The sequence below is a fragment of the Suricata suricatta genome, chromosome 2, assembly GCF_006229205.1.
Source record: "Suricata suricatta isolate VVHF042 chromosome 2, meerkat_22Aug2017_6uvM2_HiC, whole genome shotgun sequence".
Taxonomy (NCBI): domain Eukaryota; kingdom Metazoa; phylum Chordata; class Mammalia; order Carnivora; family Herpestidae; genus Suricata; species Suricata suricatta.
The window spans coordinates 155,855,575-155,875,518 of NC_043701.1; the positions used below are offsets into that span (position 1 = coordinate 155,855,575).

At 43.8% G+C, this 19,944-nt stretch overlaps 1 protein-coding gene across 1 annotated transcript in view; it reads right to left on the minus strand.

Moving 5' to 3' along the window:
- Positions 1–19,944, minus strand: part of TLL2 (tolloid like 2) — a 97,567-nt gene that overhangs the window by 56,009 nt on the left and 21,614 nt on the right. Inside the window, exon 3 of the mRNA XM_029920168.1 lies at positions 11,306–11,383. Coding sequence (XP_029776028.1) covers positions 11,306–11,383 — 78 coding nt within the window. The remainder of the gene's footprint in view (positions 1–11,305; positions 11,384–19,944) is intronic.

Sequence of the window (19,944 nt, forward strand, 5' to 3'; positions counted from 1 at the left end):
TTTTTTAAATTGTATATGAAATAGTTTCTATATATTTAACTTTTATTGAGATACTTGTAGATTCACATGCAGTTATAAGAAATAATACAGATAAATTTTGTGTACTCTGTGTACACTCTATCTCCCCCAGTAGTGACATTCTATGAAACTATCGTACAATATCACAAGTGTAATATGGACATGAATGTAATCCACTGATCTCATTCTGATTTCTCTAGCATCACATACACTTGTGTGTGTGTGTGTGTGTGTGTGTGTGTGTAGTTCTATAGAGTTTATCACATGTATAGGTTTGTGTATCCACCACCACATTCAAGATATTAAACAGCTGCATTACCATCAGGATCCCTCATGTCGACGTTGTATAATCATATCCACTTCCCTGCCCCTCTCCTATCATCCATCCCTAAACTCTCAACTGCGAATCTGTTCTCCATTTAGAAAATTTTGTCATTTTCAGAATATTATATAAATAGAATTTTACAGTATATAACTTTGGGAATTGGCTTTTCTCACTCAGCACAATTCTTTGGAGATTCATCTGAGGTATGTATCAATAGTTTCCTTTGATTGCTGAGTAGTAGTCCATGGAATGCATGTACCCATTTGTTTACCCATGCACCTGGTAAAAGGCATCTAAGTGGTTTCCTGACATTACATATAAAGCTGTTATGAACATTCATATACAAGTGTTTGTGTGAAGATAAGCTTTTATTTCTCTGAGATAAATACCTAAGAGTGAAATTGCGGGGTTATATGGATGTGAGTTGATTTCTAGGTTCTCTTTGTTGTTCCACTGATCTATGTGTTTATCCCTCTGCTAATATATTGTCCTGATTAGTGTAGTTATACAGCAAGACTTAGTATCTGGTAGAATGATTACTCTCATTTTAGGCTTTTCTATGATTGTTTTAGTTATGTTTTTATATAACTTTCATGTCTGTCCATATAGATTTTAGAAAAAGTTTGTCTATCTCTATGAACAATCTATGATTGTTTTAGTTATGTTTTCATATAACTTTCATGTCTGTCCATATAGATTTTAGAAAAAGTTTGTCTATCTCTATGAACAATCTATGATTGTTTTAGTTATGTTTTCATATAACTTTCATGTCTGTCCATACAGATTTTAGAAAAAGTTTGTCTATCTCTATGTAATTTGATAGGAATTACATTAAACCTATAGATCAATTTGGAGATAATTGGCATCTTTACCATATTCAGTCTTCCAATCCATGGACATAGTATGTCTTTCCATTTATGTAGGTCTTTCTTGATTTCTTTCATTGGCCTTGTGTAATTTTAGTATACAAATGTACGTGTTTTTTGAAAGTGTATATCTAGGATGGGGTGCCTGGGTGGCTCAGTTGGTTGAGCATCTGACTCTTGATTTCGGCTCAGGTCATGGTCTCATGGTTTCATGAGCTTGAGCCCCATGTCAGACTCTGTGCTGGTAGCACAAAGTTTGCTTGGGATTCTATGTCTCCCTCCTCTCTCTGCCCCTCCCCCACTTGCATTGTCTCTGTCTCTCTCAAAATAAATAAATAAAACTTTAAAAAAGTGTATATCTACATATTTCATTTTCTTTGAGTGCTTACAAATGGTATTGTGTTTCAAATTTTTTATTTCTGCATGATTACTCTTAATATATAGAAATGTAGGGTCACCTGAGTGGCTTAGTTGGTTAGTCACCCAACTTCCGCTCAGGTCATGATCTCACCACTTGTGAGTTCATGCCCCACATTGAGCTCTGTGCTGACAGCTCAGAGCCTAGAGCCTGCTTCAGATTCTGTGTCTCTGTCTCTCTCTGCCACTGCCCCACTCGCACTCTGTCTCTCTCTCAAAAATAAACATTAAAAAAAAAAGAAATGTAAGCAATTTGGGGGGTTTGGCCCTGTACCTGCCATCTTGCTAAATTTGGTTATTAGCTTTAGGATTTATTTGTTTTTTTAGATTCCTTTGGCTTTTCTATATAGACAAACAAGTCATTTGGAAATAGAAACAGTTTTATTTCTTCCTTTCCAATTTTCATGCCTTTAATTATTTTTCTTGCCTCATTGCAGTGTCTCTGACTTTCAGAACTATGTTGACTAAGAGAGTGAAAGTAGGAATCCTTGCCTTGTTTCTGGTTTTAGGGGAAGTATTTAGTCTTTTACTTTAAGTAAAATATAAGCTGTAGGTTTTTGGCAGATGCTCTTTATCAAGTTAAGGTAATTTCTCTCTATTCCTAATTTGCTGTGTTTTTATTATAACTGTTAGATTTCGTTAAATACTTTTTCTCATTAGTTGATATGATCATGGGATTTTTCTTTCTTAGCTTTTTGATATGGTAAGGTTACATTGGTTGATTTTCAAATATTGAACCTTGTATACCTGGAATAAATTTCATTTGATTATGGTGTATAATTATTTTTTACACATTGATGGTCTTGATTTGCTAATGTTTTGTTGAGGATTTTTGCATATAACTGTAATTAGATTTTAGTTTTATTTGTTACAAACAACCAATAGCTACATTTTTCTTATTGTTCAGTCTAAGAATCTCTCTTTTAACAGGTGACTTAGATTTATTTTATAACTGGTATACCTGGGCTTATTTCCTTCTGTGTGAGTGTGTGTGTGTGTGTGTGTGTGTGTGTGTGTGTGTGTGTACTATTTGCTATTTTTCTTAGTTTCTTTTCATTTTTTCTTTATTGCTTTCTATAGGATTGAGATATTTTTTACATTTTCTTTTGATTTCTATTATCTTCTTTCTATTCTTTAGTATTGACTTTAATTTTTAACATTCATAGTGTACAAAGAATTAGTGAACTATAAGATAGATCTGAAGAAATCAGAATCTCCATTCTCATTCTGAGAATACAAGGATCTTAAAGTATTTTAATTTAGAAAGAGACCTTCCAATTTCTCATGTTATTGTTTACTTGCTTTTAAGACCCCAAATTAGTCAGTATTACCAATGATTTGTTTGTTTGCAATACAGATTTATATCTGCCTTCATATTTACCATTTCCTTGCTTACCGATACTTCTTTAATCTCAAAATCTTCCTCCTGGAAATGCATCTTTTATTATTTTTTCAAGATGATAATAAACTCTCTCAGCTTATTTCATCTTCACGCAGTTTATTTTATCCGCACTCTGGAAACTAAGTTTAGCTGGGAATGTGCAGAATTCTAAGTTGACAGGTATTTTGCTTTTAGCACTTCAAAGATAGTATTCCAATGTCTATTGGTCTTCATTGTTACCAACAGAAGGAATCCTTAGAGTTTAACAGTCATTCAGTCACCTCTCATTGTGCCGTAAGTAATCACAGGCAGCGCTGTAGCAAGTGGGAGTTTGTTACTCATTTCCCAGAGGGTTTTCAACAAGTCTCTTAATTTTCTTCTGCTGCCAACTCTCCTTTGGAGAATGGGCAGAAATAATACTCTATTTGGGACCGACACTAAGACATCCCTATCTAGTAGGTTCTAAATCTGCCTGTTTTTCCCCTCTCTCAACTATAGTTTCAAATGCTTCCATTGGTTCTTTAGACATGTTACATATGCTTATTTAATCTTCAGATTGTTCCATTATTTCTAGCATTGGGTACTAATTCATCAATTTATTGTCTCTGCTGATTCTCCTTCATGGATTACCTCTTTGTGTACCTAATGTTTTTACCTCAAGTTCATATTTAGGGGAGATAAACTCTGTCTGAAGGAGCCTCCTATGCCATCAATTATGAGTGTGACCCTATTTTTCATTTTTTTCAGAGCTGTTGGGATTCTAGGGTCCTAGAACAGTTTTTAGTTAATTTCTAAGTTTAGGGTTTCCATATTTAGGAAATGTAATTTGAGAACTTATACTTATGTATAGGGAACAGGCTTTCAGATTCAGTTTCTCCTATTTTTTTTTTTTTTTTAGCCACACTTAGAGCCTAGGAAAGATAGCAAGATTTCTTGCCACTCTTAGCCACTGGGCAGAGCTTTTCTACTCTCTCTTTCTTTTTTAATGAGTATGAAGCCCTTTGATCCTCCTTTTATGCAAGATCTCACTATTAACTTTCTCCTTCACATGGGACCAAGCCACATCTCCTTTATTTATAGGTATGAAGACTCCAGCCTCTTGTTGCCCAAATCCTAGCCCAGTTTTACTGTCCTTTGCAGTCTTACCACCATCTGAAGCTTAGTTTTATGCGTTCGTATTCCCTATTCTCTTCTGGTCATGGAAACTTCCCTTTTGATCCTTTGATCTTAACTGTGTATCTTTTATTTGGGACGGTGGAAAGGTTACATACTATTTTCATACTATTTGTATAGGGGTTCCTACTAATTCAGTTACTCATATAAACAAGAAGGTTGACATATAATACATTTTTAAATCTAAAAATAATTGTTCTACTGGTAGAATTCTAGATCTGCAGTAATACACTTGCAACTCTTGGGATAAACCCATCCCACAGATGTGCTTTGCTTGGCTTGGACACTTTTGGCCGACACTGTTTTTTGTTTGTTTTTTTTTAAATGTTTTATTTATTTTTGATACAGAGAGAGACAGAGCATGAGAGGGGGAGGGGCAGAGAGAGAAGGAGACACAGAACCAGAAGCAGGCTCCAGGCTCTGAGCTAGCCGTCAGCACAGAGCCTGACGCGGGGCTCGAACCCATGAACGTGAGATCTGACCTGAGCCGAAGCCGGAGGCTTAACCGACTGAGCCACCCAGGCGCCCCCCCCCTTTTTTTTTAATATCACTTCAGAAGCCAACTTTTAAAAAATCAAGGGATTTCACACAAGAATACAGATTTCCTAGTTTTTCATTAAAAACAGAAGGCTGTGGCAACACGGAGTCCATGTTCGCTCATTTACAGCCCATTAGAGTTCCATAGTACCCGCCCGTCATAGCCAGGGCCCTTGCTTTCCTGGTTGTGGAACTCTCTCCCCAACTTCCTCTTGTCGCATCTACCCCACTTCCCCCACTGACATTACCTGCTAGACCTCCGGAGATATTCTAATCGGCTATCCCAACCCTAGACTACAAATTGCAGCCAATTGCATTCAAATGTGAGTCCCTCCCCGCTCCCAGGCGGGGAAGCTCCAAGGGTGCAGGAACTGTGGCTGGCTCCCCCGCCCCTCTATTCCCACCCAGCACAGCGCCTGGTTGGTGGTAAACATTCCGTTGCTTTTGTATTTTGAATGAATTAATTAAAGAATGGATGAATTATTCTAAAAATAAACAGCCCAACAGTCCAAACAATTCTGCGGCGGAAACCCCTCCAAAATGTTGGCAGCCCTAACGCCTTTAGTGTTTAAATCCTGAGAATCATCGCATCTTAAGTAATCACAGGCAGCGACGTAGCAAGTGGAAGTTTGTTATTCATTTCCCATAGGGTTTTCAACAAGTCTCTTAATTTTCTTCTGCCGCCAAGTCTCCTTTGCAGAATGAGCAGAAATAGCTCTTTATTCGAGGGACCAGCACTAAGATATCCCATGTTTCTCGGACAAGCTGCGCTATCGATACACGTGACCTGGGACTGTGAGTGCTGGTCTGCAGCCTGGGAAAATCTTAAGTGCACCTGGAAAGAGGCTGGGGTATAATTTCCAGAGATGGGTTATTGAATGACAGCTTCCCCCTCGGTCCAGTGAGAAATTTAATTTGCCGAGGACTCAACACAGGAAGCATTTGCCGATTAAAAATATGTCTAAACAGATGTTCTGCTCAGCCTGGAAGAAGGATCTTAATGCAACTGTCATTATTGGATTTTCTTGGATTACTACTATCTGGAATTGGAGCCCACATAGAAGGATGTAATTATTTATTATGGCCAAGAGTCCTACATTTGAAGAGAAGCTCAGGGGCATCTGAAAGGATTTAACACACTTGTGGGGGCGGGGGAGCTGGGGGATAACATCCATTTAAATTATCTGGCTCTGGGAGTGAAAAAGCAGAGCGGCCACAGCCATTCAATGTTCCATCTGCGGAAGAAGGCACAGGGGTGCCATAACCAGTCCAGGCCTGGCTCGGCCTTCTCAAGAGAGGAACTAGGTATTTTCAATCATTCAGCTGGTCACCCCCACACTGGAAGCAAACATCCCGACAGCCCAGCCATCTATATAACCCCCACCCCAGGGTGATGGGCAAATTCATACCTTGCCTTGCCTGTGAACCTTGGAAGACTAAAGAGTAGCCGCTCGGTGAAAGCAGAGACTGGATTATTCTGCATGATGATTTTCAAACCTGGCTGCACGTGTGAATCAACTGGGGAGCTTTTGAAAACTTCTGGTGTCCACTCCCTGCCCTGAGATGGCAAGTCAGTCACACCAGAGGGGGGTCCAGGCATGTGGGTTTTTAAAGCTCTCAGGTAGTGCAAAAGCACAGGGACGTTTGAGAACCACTGATAGAGCCCGAAGGTTGAGAGCAGGGGGGTTAAAGTCGGAAGACATAGGCTCAAGGTAAACGCTGCCATTTGCTACTTGTGTGGCCTTGGAAAAGCCACTCTTGCTTCCTGCTACATGGCGGTGCTGTGGGCATTGAACCAGGTAATGAATGTCAAATGCCTGCAGCGGTGAAGGCTCAGTGCGAGCTTCAGTAATCACTATCAAGGTCTGCATTTGGGGACGGGCTAGAAAGAATGTCTAAAGTTAGGTCCAGTGGTTACACCCCAATATGCTGACATTAGTGACATTCAGGGGTCCAGGCGCTGAGTGGTACTTTGCACCCAAGTTTGTGGTCTCCAGTGCAAACAAGATTCCATTATTATTTCCTGCAACACAAAGCCCTTTGGAACCATTACTGAAAGTGGAAGGTCCATTCTCTTTTATGAATATGGTTCTGGAAATCAGGTTCTATCAAAACAGTCACAGCTTCATTGGAGGCACGGTTACACACTCCATTTCATTAATCCTATTAGCAGCTCTGAAATACATGCTGAGCTCTCACCGCCAGGGGAGGGAGACTCCTCCGACCAAATGGTCTGCCAGGGGGATGCTGAGTGAGCAATTCTCTGAGCCCCCCAGCCCTCCCCAGAGCTGGGAGCACAAATCCCTGTCGTCAGGGCTGAGGGGAGCCACATAAAGCCAGGAAATAAACCTGCTGCTGCAGCCAGGGGGGCTGGACTGGGGGGCTTCCTCAGATCCTTTCTCCTGCTTGGGCGGTCTCTTTTTCTGGGGGTGGTGGGAGGGGAGTAGGTTGTGATTAAAGGGGAATCTGAGATTGACACAACTTATCTTTAATTCAAACAAAAACAAGAGGCACCGGGGCTGGCGCCTGACAGTGCCCTGGAGGGACGGAGCTGACGGAGGGGAGGGAAGGCTGGAGGGACAGGCTAGAACAGCCTGCCTTCAGCTCACCTTTGAGGGTGACAAGGGTGTCTTTCCTCATCAGGCTTGCCCTGCCTGGATGTTTAAACACCTGCCCATCTGCTGCTGCAATACAGAGTGGAGAAACTAGCTTAGCCTTGACATCATCCACTTCCAAAAAAACCAGGGTCATTGGAAGGTTTGCAGACTATGGATTTAGCCCATTTTCGGGGTCTGCACGGAGGCTGGGTAAGTATTGTCACCGTCTGCCTTAAAAACCCCCAAGAAGATTTCTTGTGCAGTGTGGGTACCATCCACAAGCCAACCTACTAGAAACAGAATTTTAATGAGCTGCAGCAGCCTTATTCTTTCCGGTCTCCTTTGTGTTTCTGTGCAGCTGTTGAGCAGCTGTGGAATCCCAGTCCAGAGGTGGATGATGTACTTTAATGCTGGATAATATTATTCTTGGAGGTGGAGGTAGGGAGGAAAAAGTAGACGAGCTGCATTCAGTGAGCACCTCTTAAATTCCAGGCACCTGGCTATGCACTTTGCATAAATGTGACTTCTAATTCTCTCCAAACCTCATATGTGGAGTTAGAACATGTATCTGAGGTCCTAGCTACTAAGTGGCTAAGCTGGGATGCAAACCCAAGTGCGTCTGACTGTCAAGGTTTATTTGGCTGTGTCATTTTACACCAACAAAATAGTAAATACTAAGAACCCCCTGACGATGTGTGTTGCGGTGGGCAGGTAGGATGCAGTGAGAGAAGGCAGGAGCTGGTCTCTTAAATATGGCCACGGCTCTCATTTCTGTGCGTTCATGCCACTTTTCACATTAAGGCGTGGAATCTTTTTTCTTCTCCTTGAAGCTGGGCAGGCCTTTGGCTAGTTTTGACCAATACAATGTGCCAGAAGTAGTATTCTGGGTATTCTGAGTTCAGGCCTTAGGTGGACTAGTGGCTTTTGCTTCTTCCCTCTGGGAAGCCAGCCACCATACTATAAAAAAATAAATATCAGGTTAGACTGAATAAAAGTCCACGTGTAGAGAAAAGCCACGTGGAGGCACATGTGACTGTGGCTTTTTCTTGGACCGCCCAGCCCAGCCCAGCTGCTAGATAAATGCAGTCGAATGACCCAGCTGATGAGAGCCAAAGAAACAGCCCACTGAGGCCAGCCAACCCACAGAATCACGAAAGATAACAAATCACTGTTTGAAGTCACTATGTTTGAGAGTGGTTTCATGCAACAATAAATCACTAAGGAAGGAAAATTAGGTGTGGCATCCACATTACTGCAGCGATAGCAAACTCCGCTGGTCTCATCCTCACACCCTGCACTCCGGAAGCACCACTGAGATGACTAGATGTCTGCGGAGGCTAAGAAAGCACAAGTCAAAATACTTAGAAAAAGCAAAGCAGGAAACCACAGATTTTAAAGGGAGCCCTGAGGGGCACCTGGGTGGCTCAGTCAGTTGAGTGTCTGACTTCAGCTCAGGTCATCATCTCAAGGTTTATGGGTTCGAGCCCTGGATGAGGCTCTGTACTGACCGTTTGCTCAGAGCCTAGAGCCTGTTTCTGATTTTGTGTCTCCCTTTCTCTCTGATCATCCCCAGCTCACCCTTTGTGTGTCTCTCTCTCAAAAATAAATAATCTTTAAAAATTAAAAAAAATAAATAAAGGGAGCCCTGCACATGGTCCCAGAAATATACCATGAGAGACAGAAACAAATGCACATCTGCCATATGGTCAGGGGGTGTGGGAGCTACTGAATCTGCCTTGCTCTAAGAGGCCAAACTGAAAAGAGGGGGATTGGCAACCCAATAGCAAAATGAGCAAAAGACAGGAAGAGGCAAATCATGGAAGCATGCTCCCAAATCACTGCCAAAGGCAGGAAAAGATGTTCCAAGTCACCAGCAGTCAAGGAAATAAAAATTAAGTAATAATAAACTACTGTTTACCTTACTAAAAACACAGCTAATACTAGTGCTAGCGAGGATACGGTGAAAAGGGCACACTCCTTAGTGGCTATGGAAATGTGAGTGGTTTTACCTTTTGAAATGCACTCTAGCAACACCTGTTAAAAACATACCAAGGGTGTGAGGATCTGTGTTCAGGAATGTCTGCTGCAGCATTGCTCATGAGGGCAAACACTTCAAATAAAGTGAACGTTAATTGATAAGGGAATGATTGGATCAATTACAGTCCATCCATATCAGGAATATTTGCAAAATATTCAAAAGAATAAATTAAAGTTATCACAAATGCATTGGAGGAGTTTCTCATGAGGTATTGCTCAGAAATGTTTGATTCATAAAAAGCATGTATCAAATATGATCCCATTTTTTAAAGTGATGAAGCTTATATTTGAATATATGTTTATATCTTTCCCTAAGTGTATATGTAAATACATGTGCATGGAGAAAAGTATGGAAGGATGCGTACAAAGTCATCAGCTTGCATTACTTGGGAAAGGGTAGAGGGGTCATATGTGGAAAAAAGAAGGGAAGGAGGTAGACAAATTAAAAGGAAAATAATTTTTTCTTTTTTCATTTTTTTTAACGTTTATTTTTGAGACAGAGAGACACAGAACATGAGCATGGGAGGGGCAAAGAGAGAGGGAGACAGAATCCAAAGCAGGCTCCAGGCTCTGAGCTGTCAGCACAGAGCTCCACGCAGGGCTTGGACCCACAAACCGTGAGATCATGACCTGAGCCAAAGTCGGACACTGAGCTGACTGAGCCACCTAGGCACCCCAAAAGGAAAAGAATTTTAAAAAACATTTAAAAAATGGTATGATGAAGGCACCTGGGTGGTTTAGTTGGTTAAGCCTCCAACGCTTGATTTTGGCTCAAGTCCTGATTTCACAGTTTTGTGGGATCAACCCCCACACTGGGCTCTGCACTGACAGCCAGTGGAGCCTGCTTGGGATTCTCCCTTTCTGTGCTCTTCCCCTGCTCATGCTTTCTCTGTCTCTCTCTCAATAAATAAATAAACAAAAAATTTATTCTTTTTGGCTGTCTAGGGGTGCCCTGGGTAACGCATCTGACTACGGATCAGAAGATTCTAAAAACCATTCCTTTTGATACTGTGTGTCAACTATAACTTCAATAAAAAAATTTATTCTTTTTGCTCGGCATTCATTCTATGCAGAAGAAACACCGTTGCCAGCAGTGAGCCCTCACTCCTGGAGGGTGCAGGCCAGACCCAAGCCCAGCAGCCTCTCTCCTCCAGCACGGCTTCCCAACTGGGAAAACTCCCCCAATGGAGCGGCTTCCAGTAAGATGCCCCCACCCACCATCTCCAGGCCAGACTCTCTTAGCACCGAGAAAGCACACTCGTGTGCACGTTAGTGCGCAGACAGGCGGGAGCAGCGTTACACAGGCAGGCACCTGGCAGGCGGCCCTGCCCAAGACAGACAACCCCACCCTCCCCTTCCCCCAGCAGCGCACCCAGGAGGTCTCTAGTCTACACCCTCCTCCCCAGCCCCCACCCCAGCTTGATCTTCCCACCGTGCCTCCCATGCCCACTTGTTCCCTCAGACACCCAGTTCCCAAAGCCTCATGGTCCCGCCTGTCAGCCCTTGGGGGCTGCAACTTACAAGCCAGGTTCAGTGAGAAGCGTCAAGCCCAGAAGGCAGAGTTTAACTGAAGACCATACGGTCCCTGAGCAGCCAGACCTCACCCTTCTACGGCTTTCTCTGGCAGCCAGTCCATCCTCAGCAGAAGGACACACTCCCTCATGCCCACAGATGTCGGTGCTTCTAGTCCACTAAGACAGAAAGTAAATCGTGGAGTAAGGGCAGGGGGGAAGGGGCGAATGAGGAGTGAGTGCTTCGTAGGTGTGCAGTCTCCTTTGGGATGATAAAACTGTTCTGGAACAGGATAGAGGGATGGCTGCCCAACATGGTGAATGTGCTTAATGCCACTCGGTTGTACACATTAAAATGGTTAAAGTGGGAGTTTTATATTATGTGAAATTTACCACAGCCAGAAAAATCAAGGACGCAGAGGCCTGGTGGGGCCTCAGATTACCCTTTCTGGCTTCCTCGCTGCTGGTATTCACGGCTGTCGCATTCCGCCAGCTCTCAAATGGCTGCTCCTCGAGGCCACCTAAAAGAAAGAGAAAGAAAGGAAGCGTGAGGACACACTAGCCTTCTTTGTAGGAGCACCAAGAAATGAGGGAGCAAACCTGGCCACCTGCGGAATGACCAGACTCCCTGGCAGATCAGGAAAGATTTGATAACAAAGGTTGATTGGACTCCTATCACATGCTGGGCACTGTTCTAGATGCTGAGGCAAAAAAGAACCTGCTTTTTCATAACCACGCACATAATTCTCCAATTGTAAATGTATTTCTCTCCTTGACCCGTTCGAGGGTACTTGGAGTGAGATATACAAAGTTCACAGGCAAATCCCAGAGTCAACCTCGAAGTCAGCTTCCTTGCTCTCATCTCCTTTAGGAAGCCCAAATGTAAACAGGACACAGCCCTCTGGAGGCCCCTGGTGTGGACTGCAGGGAGGAATCCTCAGTGCTGCTTTTAGATGGTCAGTTACGACCTTGGCTTAAATAAGCATTTTGGTTTTCTCTTTGGGGTGAATCTCATTTAGAAATTGCTCTATTGGGACACCCGGGTGGCTCAGTCAGTTAAGCGTTGGGACTTCAGCTCAGGTCATGATCTCACAGTTCGTGGGTTTGAGCTCCATATCAGGCTCTCTGCTGTCAGCACAGAGCCCGCTTCAGGTCCTCTGTCCCCTTTTTTCTCTGCCCCTTCCCTGCTTACACATGCATACACACATGTATGTGCATGTGTGTATGTATGTGCTCTGTCTCTTTCAAAAATAATTAATTAATTAATTAATTAATTGAAAAGAAATTGCTCTGTTGACTTTCAGGGAGCCTGGTGGCTTAGTGGGTTAAGCATCTGACTCTTAATTTCAGCTCAGGTCATGATCTTGTGGTTCCTGAGATTGAGCCCTGAGCTGGGCTCTTGCTGACAGCATGGAGCCTGTTTAGGATTTTCTCTCTCTCCCTCTCTTTCTCTCCACCCCTCACTCTGCACTCACATGTGTGCGCTCTCTCTCTCAAAACAAAAAAATAAACATAAGAAAAAGAAATCTCTTTGTTGACATTATGTATTAGACACTGCCTTGGTCAAGGACAGTGATGCTTGTTTGCTAGTAGCCACTGGATATACACCTGGTTCACATCTGTCCCCACCAGGAATGTGGTCAATCAGCAAATATTATTAGACCCACAGTAAGCCAAAATTGTGTGCAGTTCAGGCACCAAAGGATCCAGCAGTGAACAAGACAGACAGGTGAAATGGGTGGCTGGTCCATAAACATAAGGTAAGAAAACAAAGGGACAAAATCATTGCAGGTTCAGAAAATCTGAAGATCAGATGCAAGTATGTGGCATAGGATGATTGGGGCAGCTGCTCAAAAAGGGCCTTGTCTGACCACTGCAGTCAAAGAAACTGACTCAGAGGTCTGGGCCAGGATCAGGGAAGAATCTAGATGGGGAATGAGCTTGCCATGTGAAGGGTCTGATGGTGGGCAAGGGGGAACATGGCGGAGAGGGACACCAGATCCACAGGGATATGGTTGCAGCTAGAGAAACAGGGCGGCTGATGGACTAGATCCGAGGGACTGAGAGGGGCTCCCAGTGACTCCTATGTTTGGAAGTTGAGCAACTGGGTGTGCTATGACACCAGGGAGCAGATCTGAGGGCAAAGCCTATGTCCAGGAGAGACTATTATATATATGAAACCACATCAAAGCAACTACAGGACAATCTATTTGTGCAAAATTGTTTCTTGCATTTGTTTAGAAATTTGCAGCTTACAAAGCAGTTTCTCCATCTCTCCTTTGACCCTGATTAGAACAGTCTGTGGCAGAGTGGGATCCCATTTTCCAGAGGAGAAAACGGAGACACAAAATGATTAGCCCAGGGAAAAATGCCAGCCCATCAGGGAAGCTGGGGGCTCAAGACCCATCTCCTGGTCGGAAGCCTGATTATCTTTGCTGTGCCCCACAGCTCACAGGCTTCCAACAATGCTCAAGGGAGGGTCTCAAACATACAAGCAATGACCTGGCCCTGGACAAGCAAAGGACACAACCCTGTGGTCCCGCATCCCAACCTCCACCACGCAGACCACCTCTTTCCCTCTCCTGACCATGACACCGGCAGTGGACCAGACGCGCGCTGACATTTTTGTGTGCCTTCATCCTGTTCATTCTGCAGCCTTTCTGGCCAACTCGGAATCCACTCACACACTCCCTGCAGCTGCCGGTGTGTTCACTGCCAGCTCCCAGCCCTCTGGGTATTCTTCCAGTTGCGATATCATTTCCTCTCGGGCTAAAGGTCAGGGGAAATCCTGATGGTATGAAAATCGCTGGCCAGCACAGGAATGTGGCATGTGTGGAGTGAAGAAGAGCTTGAAGCCAAAGGTCTAGGACTAGCTTAGACTTTACTATGTAACCAGGATAAGACCTTGGGCGTTTGTATTTTTCATCTGTCAAATGGGTTGTTTGTTTTGAAGACCAAATGAAGTAATGGGTTTGTTTAGGCACTAACTCATTCAACAAATATTTACCCGACACCTGCTACACACCAGATGCTGTTTCTGCTGCTCAGGATACAACACGGAACAAACTCTACCCTGACCTCATGGAAATTATATTCTGATGGAAAGTAGAGGAGAAAACAATAAACAAATAGGCAACTTAATATTTAAGTCAGTTGCCAATAAGCACTACAAAGAAAATAAATGAGGGTGAGGGGAAGAGTGAGCAGTAGGGATAAGAGGTTGCTGTTTCACGTGAGGTCGAAAAGCAAAAGCCAGAAGAAAGTGAAGGAGAGAGTCTACAGATAATCTGGGGAAGAACATTCCAATGTGAAAAATCAATAGGTGCAAAGGCCCTGGGGTGGAAGTGTGCTTGGCGGCAGGGAGGCAGGATAATTAGTGAGGGATAGAGTAGTAGGCAATGAGGCCAGCGGGCAGTGGAGGGTCTGGAGGGTTAACTCATTTGGGAGCATTTTAAGATCTGGTTTTTATTCTAAGGGAGGACAGCCAGGGGACATGAAAGGGCTTTGTAACTGCACCAACTCTGAATATGACTGGAGTTATTAGTAGCGGTCAGGAGGGGCACACAGGGACTGGCATTTGAAAGGAGATTCCACATAGCATTTCCCCAGCATGAAGAGGATGGTAGGTTTAGACGTGCTTGGCTGTTGTGAAAAGGGTGGAGGGAGGCCAAAAATAAATAAATAAATAACCTGTAAGGATACCTGAGCAGAGTCCGGGTTCAAGTTTAGCTGTAGGCTGTATTTGAGGGAACAAAGGCCAGGAGAGACTGTTACTCAGCTCTCAGCTGGCAGAGGAGGGTGGGGGTCAAGGACTTCTGACCTGTTGGCTCCCTGGGGCCTGGAGCTATAATAGGAGCCAAAGCTCTGGAGTGGAGGGGAGAGAGGGTGCCCCCCCCCAGTAGACAGAAGGGGAAAAGAATCAGTGTTTCCTAAGTGCCAGCTATGAAGCGGACCATGCGCTAAAGGCGGTGCTAAATGCATTTCTTGTACTGTGTTTTGTAATTCTAGCCGCAAAAAGACACAATGACAAAAGAGCCATAAACATCCCCATTTTATGGACATGGAAACAAGGCTCCGAGAAGTGAAGTGACTTGCCCATCTTGAGGGTACAGAGATAGTTAGCAATGGTGATAGCTGGAGGTAGGCCCTCTCTGAGCCCCAACTGTGCTTCTCCTCAGCCTCAGGACCAGGAAAAAAAAAGTGAGTGCCTGGGAGAGGCTGGGGAGGGTCCAAGGGACCCAGGGCATTTTCCCAGGAGGCCTATGAGAGCTTGAAGCCCTGAGCAGTTAAGAACACAAATCCCCCCTCTCTCATCCTTACCAGCAGGAGACTAGAGACTGTCTTTTTTTCTCATAAGGGCAGCAAATCTCATGCTTCCAAGTGCAGCTGAGCCTGGGATCCACCTGGAGTGGATGTGGTTTGGCCACTCCCCCTGATGAAACCCACCCTGAGGCTCCCCAATGCCCTTGGGGATGAATTCAATCTCCTGAAAGGACTGCCTGGCCCCTGTGACAAGGCGATGCACTTTCTCCCCCTGGTGCATTGAGGCTACTTCCCCCACACCCTCCCAGACACCCCAAGCTCCTACAGCACCTCGATTTCTATTTTCTTCAGCCACACCCACCTCTTCACCTGGCCAAATACAGTTGTGCTTCAAGTGTCAGCAGGGACACTGCCCCACTGCTTCTCCCAAGTTTCAGGCACTCGGCTCTGCAATCACAGTGCCTGGGCAGCTTCACATCCCTTACCACAAGGTATCAGCAACTCCTGTCCATTCAGCTGATTCCTCAGTTTGGTTTCTTTCTAGTTTTTAGCAAGCATCTCGATGAAAGGGATCTTGTCTTGTCCAACAATGTACACCCAGCACTGTGCCTGGCACATAGCAGACACTCAATAAAATATGAGATGGATGGTGGCAGTGTTTAAAAAGAGAACTCCATCATTTCTAACTCAGCCTAACTTAAGGGAAAATCTGTCTTCATCTGCTTTAACAGGGAGAGGAAAGCAGATACTCTCGGAACAATGGTTCTCAACCTTCAGTGCAATTTCGGATCACCTGGGAAACTCTGTAGAAAAATACTGATGCCTGGGTCTCATCCCCCAGAGGTTTTCTTATTTAATCAGCTCAGCCGTGGGCTGGGCCTTGGGATTTTCAAAAGCTCCTCAGATGATACAGCCAAAGTGGAGAGTCCCTACTCAGAGAAGTAAGGGGCAGTCTTATCTCATGATATTTTCTTACAACCAAACTCTTACTTCCCAAGCTTACCGGCAATGAAAGATGCGGGGCTGGAAACAGACATCAAACACTAAAAAAGTCATGTCTCACATCTAAATCACTGAGAAATGTTGCTCTCTTTCAGTAAAAGCTAGCAAATGAGTAAGACAGGTGTGACTGTGGTTGGAATTGCAGCCATGGGCATCACAGAACAAGGAATAGAAATAGAGCCTGACACAGACAAAGATTTCGGACAATGGGGGAGGGAGCACTCGGGGTGTGGGGATATATTCTTCCTTGGGTGTAACTGCAAGACAAAAAAATATTTGAAAAAAAATACGTATAAATGCCCATATTTGATCTTTGGTTAATTACCTCTTTAGTGAGAGGATATGCAAAGACCTTGTAGATTTCATTAGTCACAGGGGCTTATTCAAACGTCTCCTTTGCATAAGAAACCCAGGCTTACAGCTGGTCTCTGGGAAAGAATGCCCTCCAGGCCTTGAAAAGAGAGCTACAGGCCCGTTCAGGCTCTCGCTGAAACACAGCTGAGGTCAACGGCCCATGATGCATGGGGCCAGGCTGAAATGTTTCTATCCAGCATTTGCAATTCAATCCCACAGTTTCCTTTATGGAACAATTCACTAAATTCAGAGTTGTTCTTTTTTCTAATTCACCATATAATTCACCTCCCAAGTTCAATTAAGAAGCAATCTGTTAGCAACTTTGGGAGCAAGCTGCTTTTCTTTGGAAAAGCCCAATTTTCTTCCGCTCCCAACAAAAAGTAGCTTAATTATATGCATCATATGAGACATTGATGTATACACAACACTCCTCCACCATAATTAATGAAATATTAACTATATACATCCAAAGACATCTAGGCAGAAAGGAATGGGCTTTTCCAAAGCCCAAGAGGACAGTCTTGTTTCATAGATCAATATTGCTCTATTGGATATATGCTTATGCATAGTAACTGTGAATATTCATTAATATACAAATTATAAACAAAACTTTATATTAATTATTCCTTCAATCCATCATTCCTAGAGCCTAATATGTTTTAGTCCTTGGTTTTCTTAAACACAAGAATAACTACCATTTTCAAAGTGTTGATTATTTGCAGGTACACACATACATTAACCTATTTAATCCTCAAGCCAACCCTCTAGGTGGCCACCATTCCCCTCTTCCACACAGGGTGACTGCGGCTTAGAGCAGGTAAGATATCACTGGAGACACACAGCCATTGAGAAGAGAGACTGAGATTGTTTCCAGATGATCCGGTGTCAAATCCTTTAGTTCACATGGCACACTACAGTAACCTGGCCTGGAATACCTCTGCCGCTCTGCCTTGACTCACTTCGAATACACCTGTACTTGACAGCTCTGACCCTCCAGAGGTAAACCTATCACGCATCTGCATTGCTTTATTCTAATAAAAAAAAAATCTCCAGCACAAGATCCTAAAAATCACTTCATTACTAGTCCATTTATTCAATAAACACTGGTTGAGTGCCTGCTTTGGGCAGCATTGTGCCGGGTTCCTGAAGACAGGGCACACAGGACCCACCTTCAGGGTTCCGTCATGGCTCTGGTGCCGAGGATAAAAATCAACAATAAACAATGAGATCATTGCACGGCGGGATTAAGCACTTTGGAGTCATTACAACAGGTTTATGAAAGAAGAGTGGATGATGGGAGGCCAGGGGAGGCCTCTCTGAGCAAATGGCATTTGGCCTGAGACCCTAAATGATGAAAAGGGGACATTCATCTGGGAACAGTGTTCTAGCAAAAAAAAAAAAAAAAAAAAAAAAAGGCAAAACAAAAAAAGCAACAAACACACTGTAAGTGAAAATGTCCTGGGGAAGGAAAGGGAATCCGTGCAGCCGCAGCCAGGGCTGAGGGCACATGGTGGGCACCAGCGTCTGAGGAATGCACAGCCAGCTTGTGCAGGGCTTGGGGGTCTCATCCTCACAACCATGTCTTACACAGTCTTAATTTGCCGTGCCCTTTGGTCATATGTAATATGCACAGCAATCCCATGAATAAGTAATATTATTCCTCTTTTACAGAAGAGAAAATGGAGGGTCATGAGTAAGTTGTTTGAGGTCACCCAGCTGGTAAGTGACTGAATATGCATTCCAAGTCTGGCCCGTCTGAGTGCAGAATCCATGTTTCTAAACCCTGCCCTCTACCCCACACCTGTGCCAGTGTGGTATCAGCAAGCATCTCAGGCCAGGCCGGCAGATGAAATATCTGAACACCTCGACTCCATCACTGCAAGAAACACCTGCTCGGCTGAGATTTTAATTATTCATTAGAAGAAAAAAAAAGGAGGCCAAACTCCCTTAACAGGCTGATTTAGGAATGAACTAGTCAACCACTATGGTAATCAATGTGTAATCCTAAGCAACTCAGTGCCAAGGAAATCTTCTATCTATGCCAAACTTCAAATGCCACAGAAGGGAAAGGGAAAATGAGTTAAAAGATCACTGCCAGCATTTGTTAATGAAATGATTTAATATCAGCAAGTGTATAATAAAAAGGGAATTCTTATATACTGCTGGTGGAGGAGGAATAAAAACTGGCAACATTTTATGAGGTAATTTAGCAAGATGTATGAAAATAGGCAGTAAGATGACTTTGACCCAATAATATGACTTCTAGATATTGGCACTAAGGAACTGATTGGCCGTAAAGACAAAGACTATTCATCTCAACATTTTTATAATAAAGACTGTAATAACCACATTCCCCCAATAGGGGAGTGGCAAAATAAAATATTATATAAATGCAACACTATGTAACCTTATAAACTGTTTTAGAAGAGAGTTTACCAACTGGGAAAAACGGTCATATCGAAAGTCAAAAAAAACAAAATATGATCCCATCTTTTTTGAAAGAGCAGATCCAAAAACGATGCCGGGAAAGGGGGGAGGGGGCAGAACTGCTGGGTGGAAATTCCCACAATACCCGTTGTGATGATCTCTTGTTGGCAATTTTGGGGTGAATTTTATTTTCTTGCATACTTTTTGGTAATTTCCAAATTGTGTTCAACAGATTACTTTTACAATCAAGAAATAAAGGATTAAAAAAAAAACAACCATTACAACACATACTTGCCTATGAACACGTGCTCCACACTTTGTAATGCACACGCACACACACAGGCTGCTTCCAGGAAAATTGTTCTCCACTGGGAATGCACGAAACATAGCTGTGTTTATGCAGATGGAAAAGTTGTGGCCCCATCATTTTCTTCTGTTCTGACCGTGGAAAGAAAAAGTAACGAGTCCACACCTTGGCAAGATGGAAGACAGGAAACCTCATGGCTGAGAAGGTGAGAGGGCCTACCAGAACCTTCCCTCAGATAGTGCTGGGTGGGCAATTCTGAGGTCTGGCCCTCCCTTCTCCAGCCAGTTACCTGGCCGCCACCTGCCTCCAAGCACTGCCTGATGAAGCCTCAGAATTTGCTCCTGCCCCAAGGCAGAAACTCACCGGAGGCTTCTTACTCATGCAAATTTGAGCGCTGTCTTCCCAGAACCTCCAGCCAGACATCCATTTTGCTTGGCATTGGACCGTCCACCTAACCTGAACGCCTGGACCTGCATTTCTCCTGGTCCATGCTTGTTGTTACAGCTATGCCAGATCTCTTCCTTAGGTGTGTTCTCAATGCAGTAGTACCTGTTGCTCACCCAGCTTCAAACCTCCAGTGCTCGCCTGAGCCCTGGACTCCAAGCACTCTTGTCACTTGGCCCACATCTTTCATACCCAGACTGGCCTTGGCTTCATCGAAGGCTGTTTCCATCATTTATTGCTGCATGACAAACTATCCCTCTCAACAGAGTAGCTTAAACTATTTTA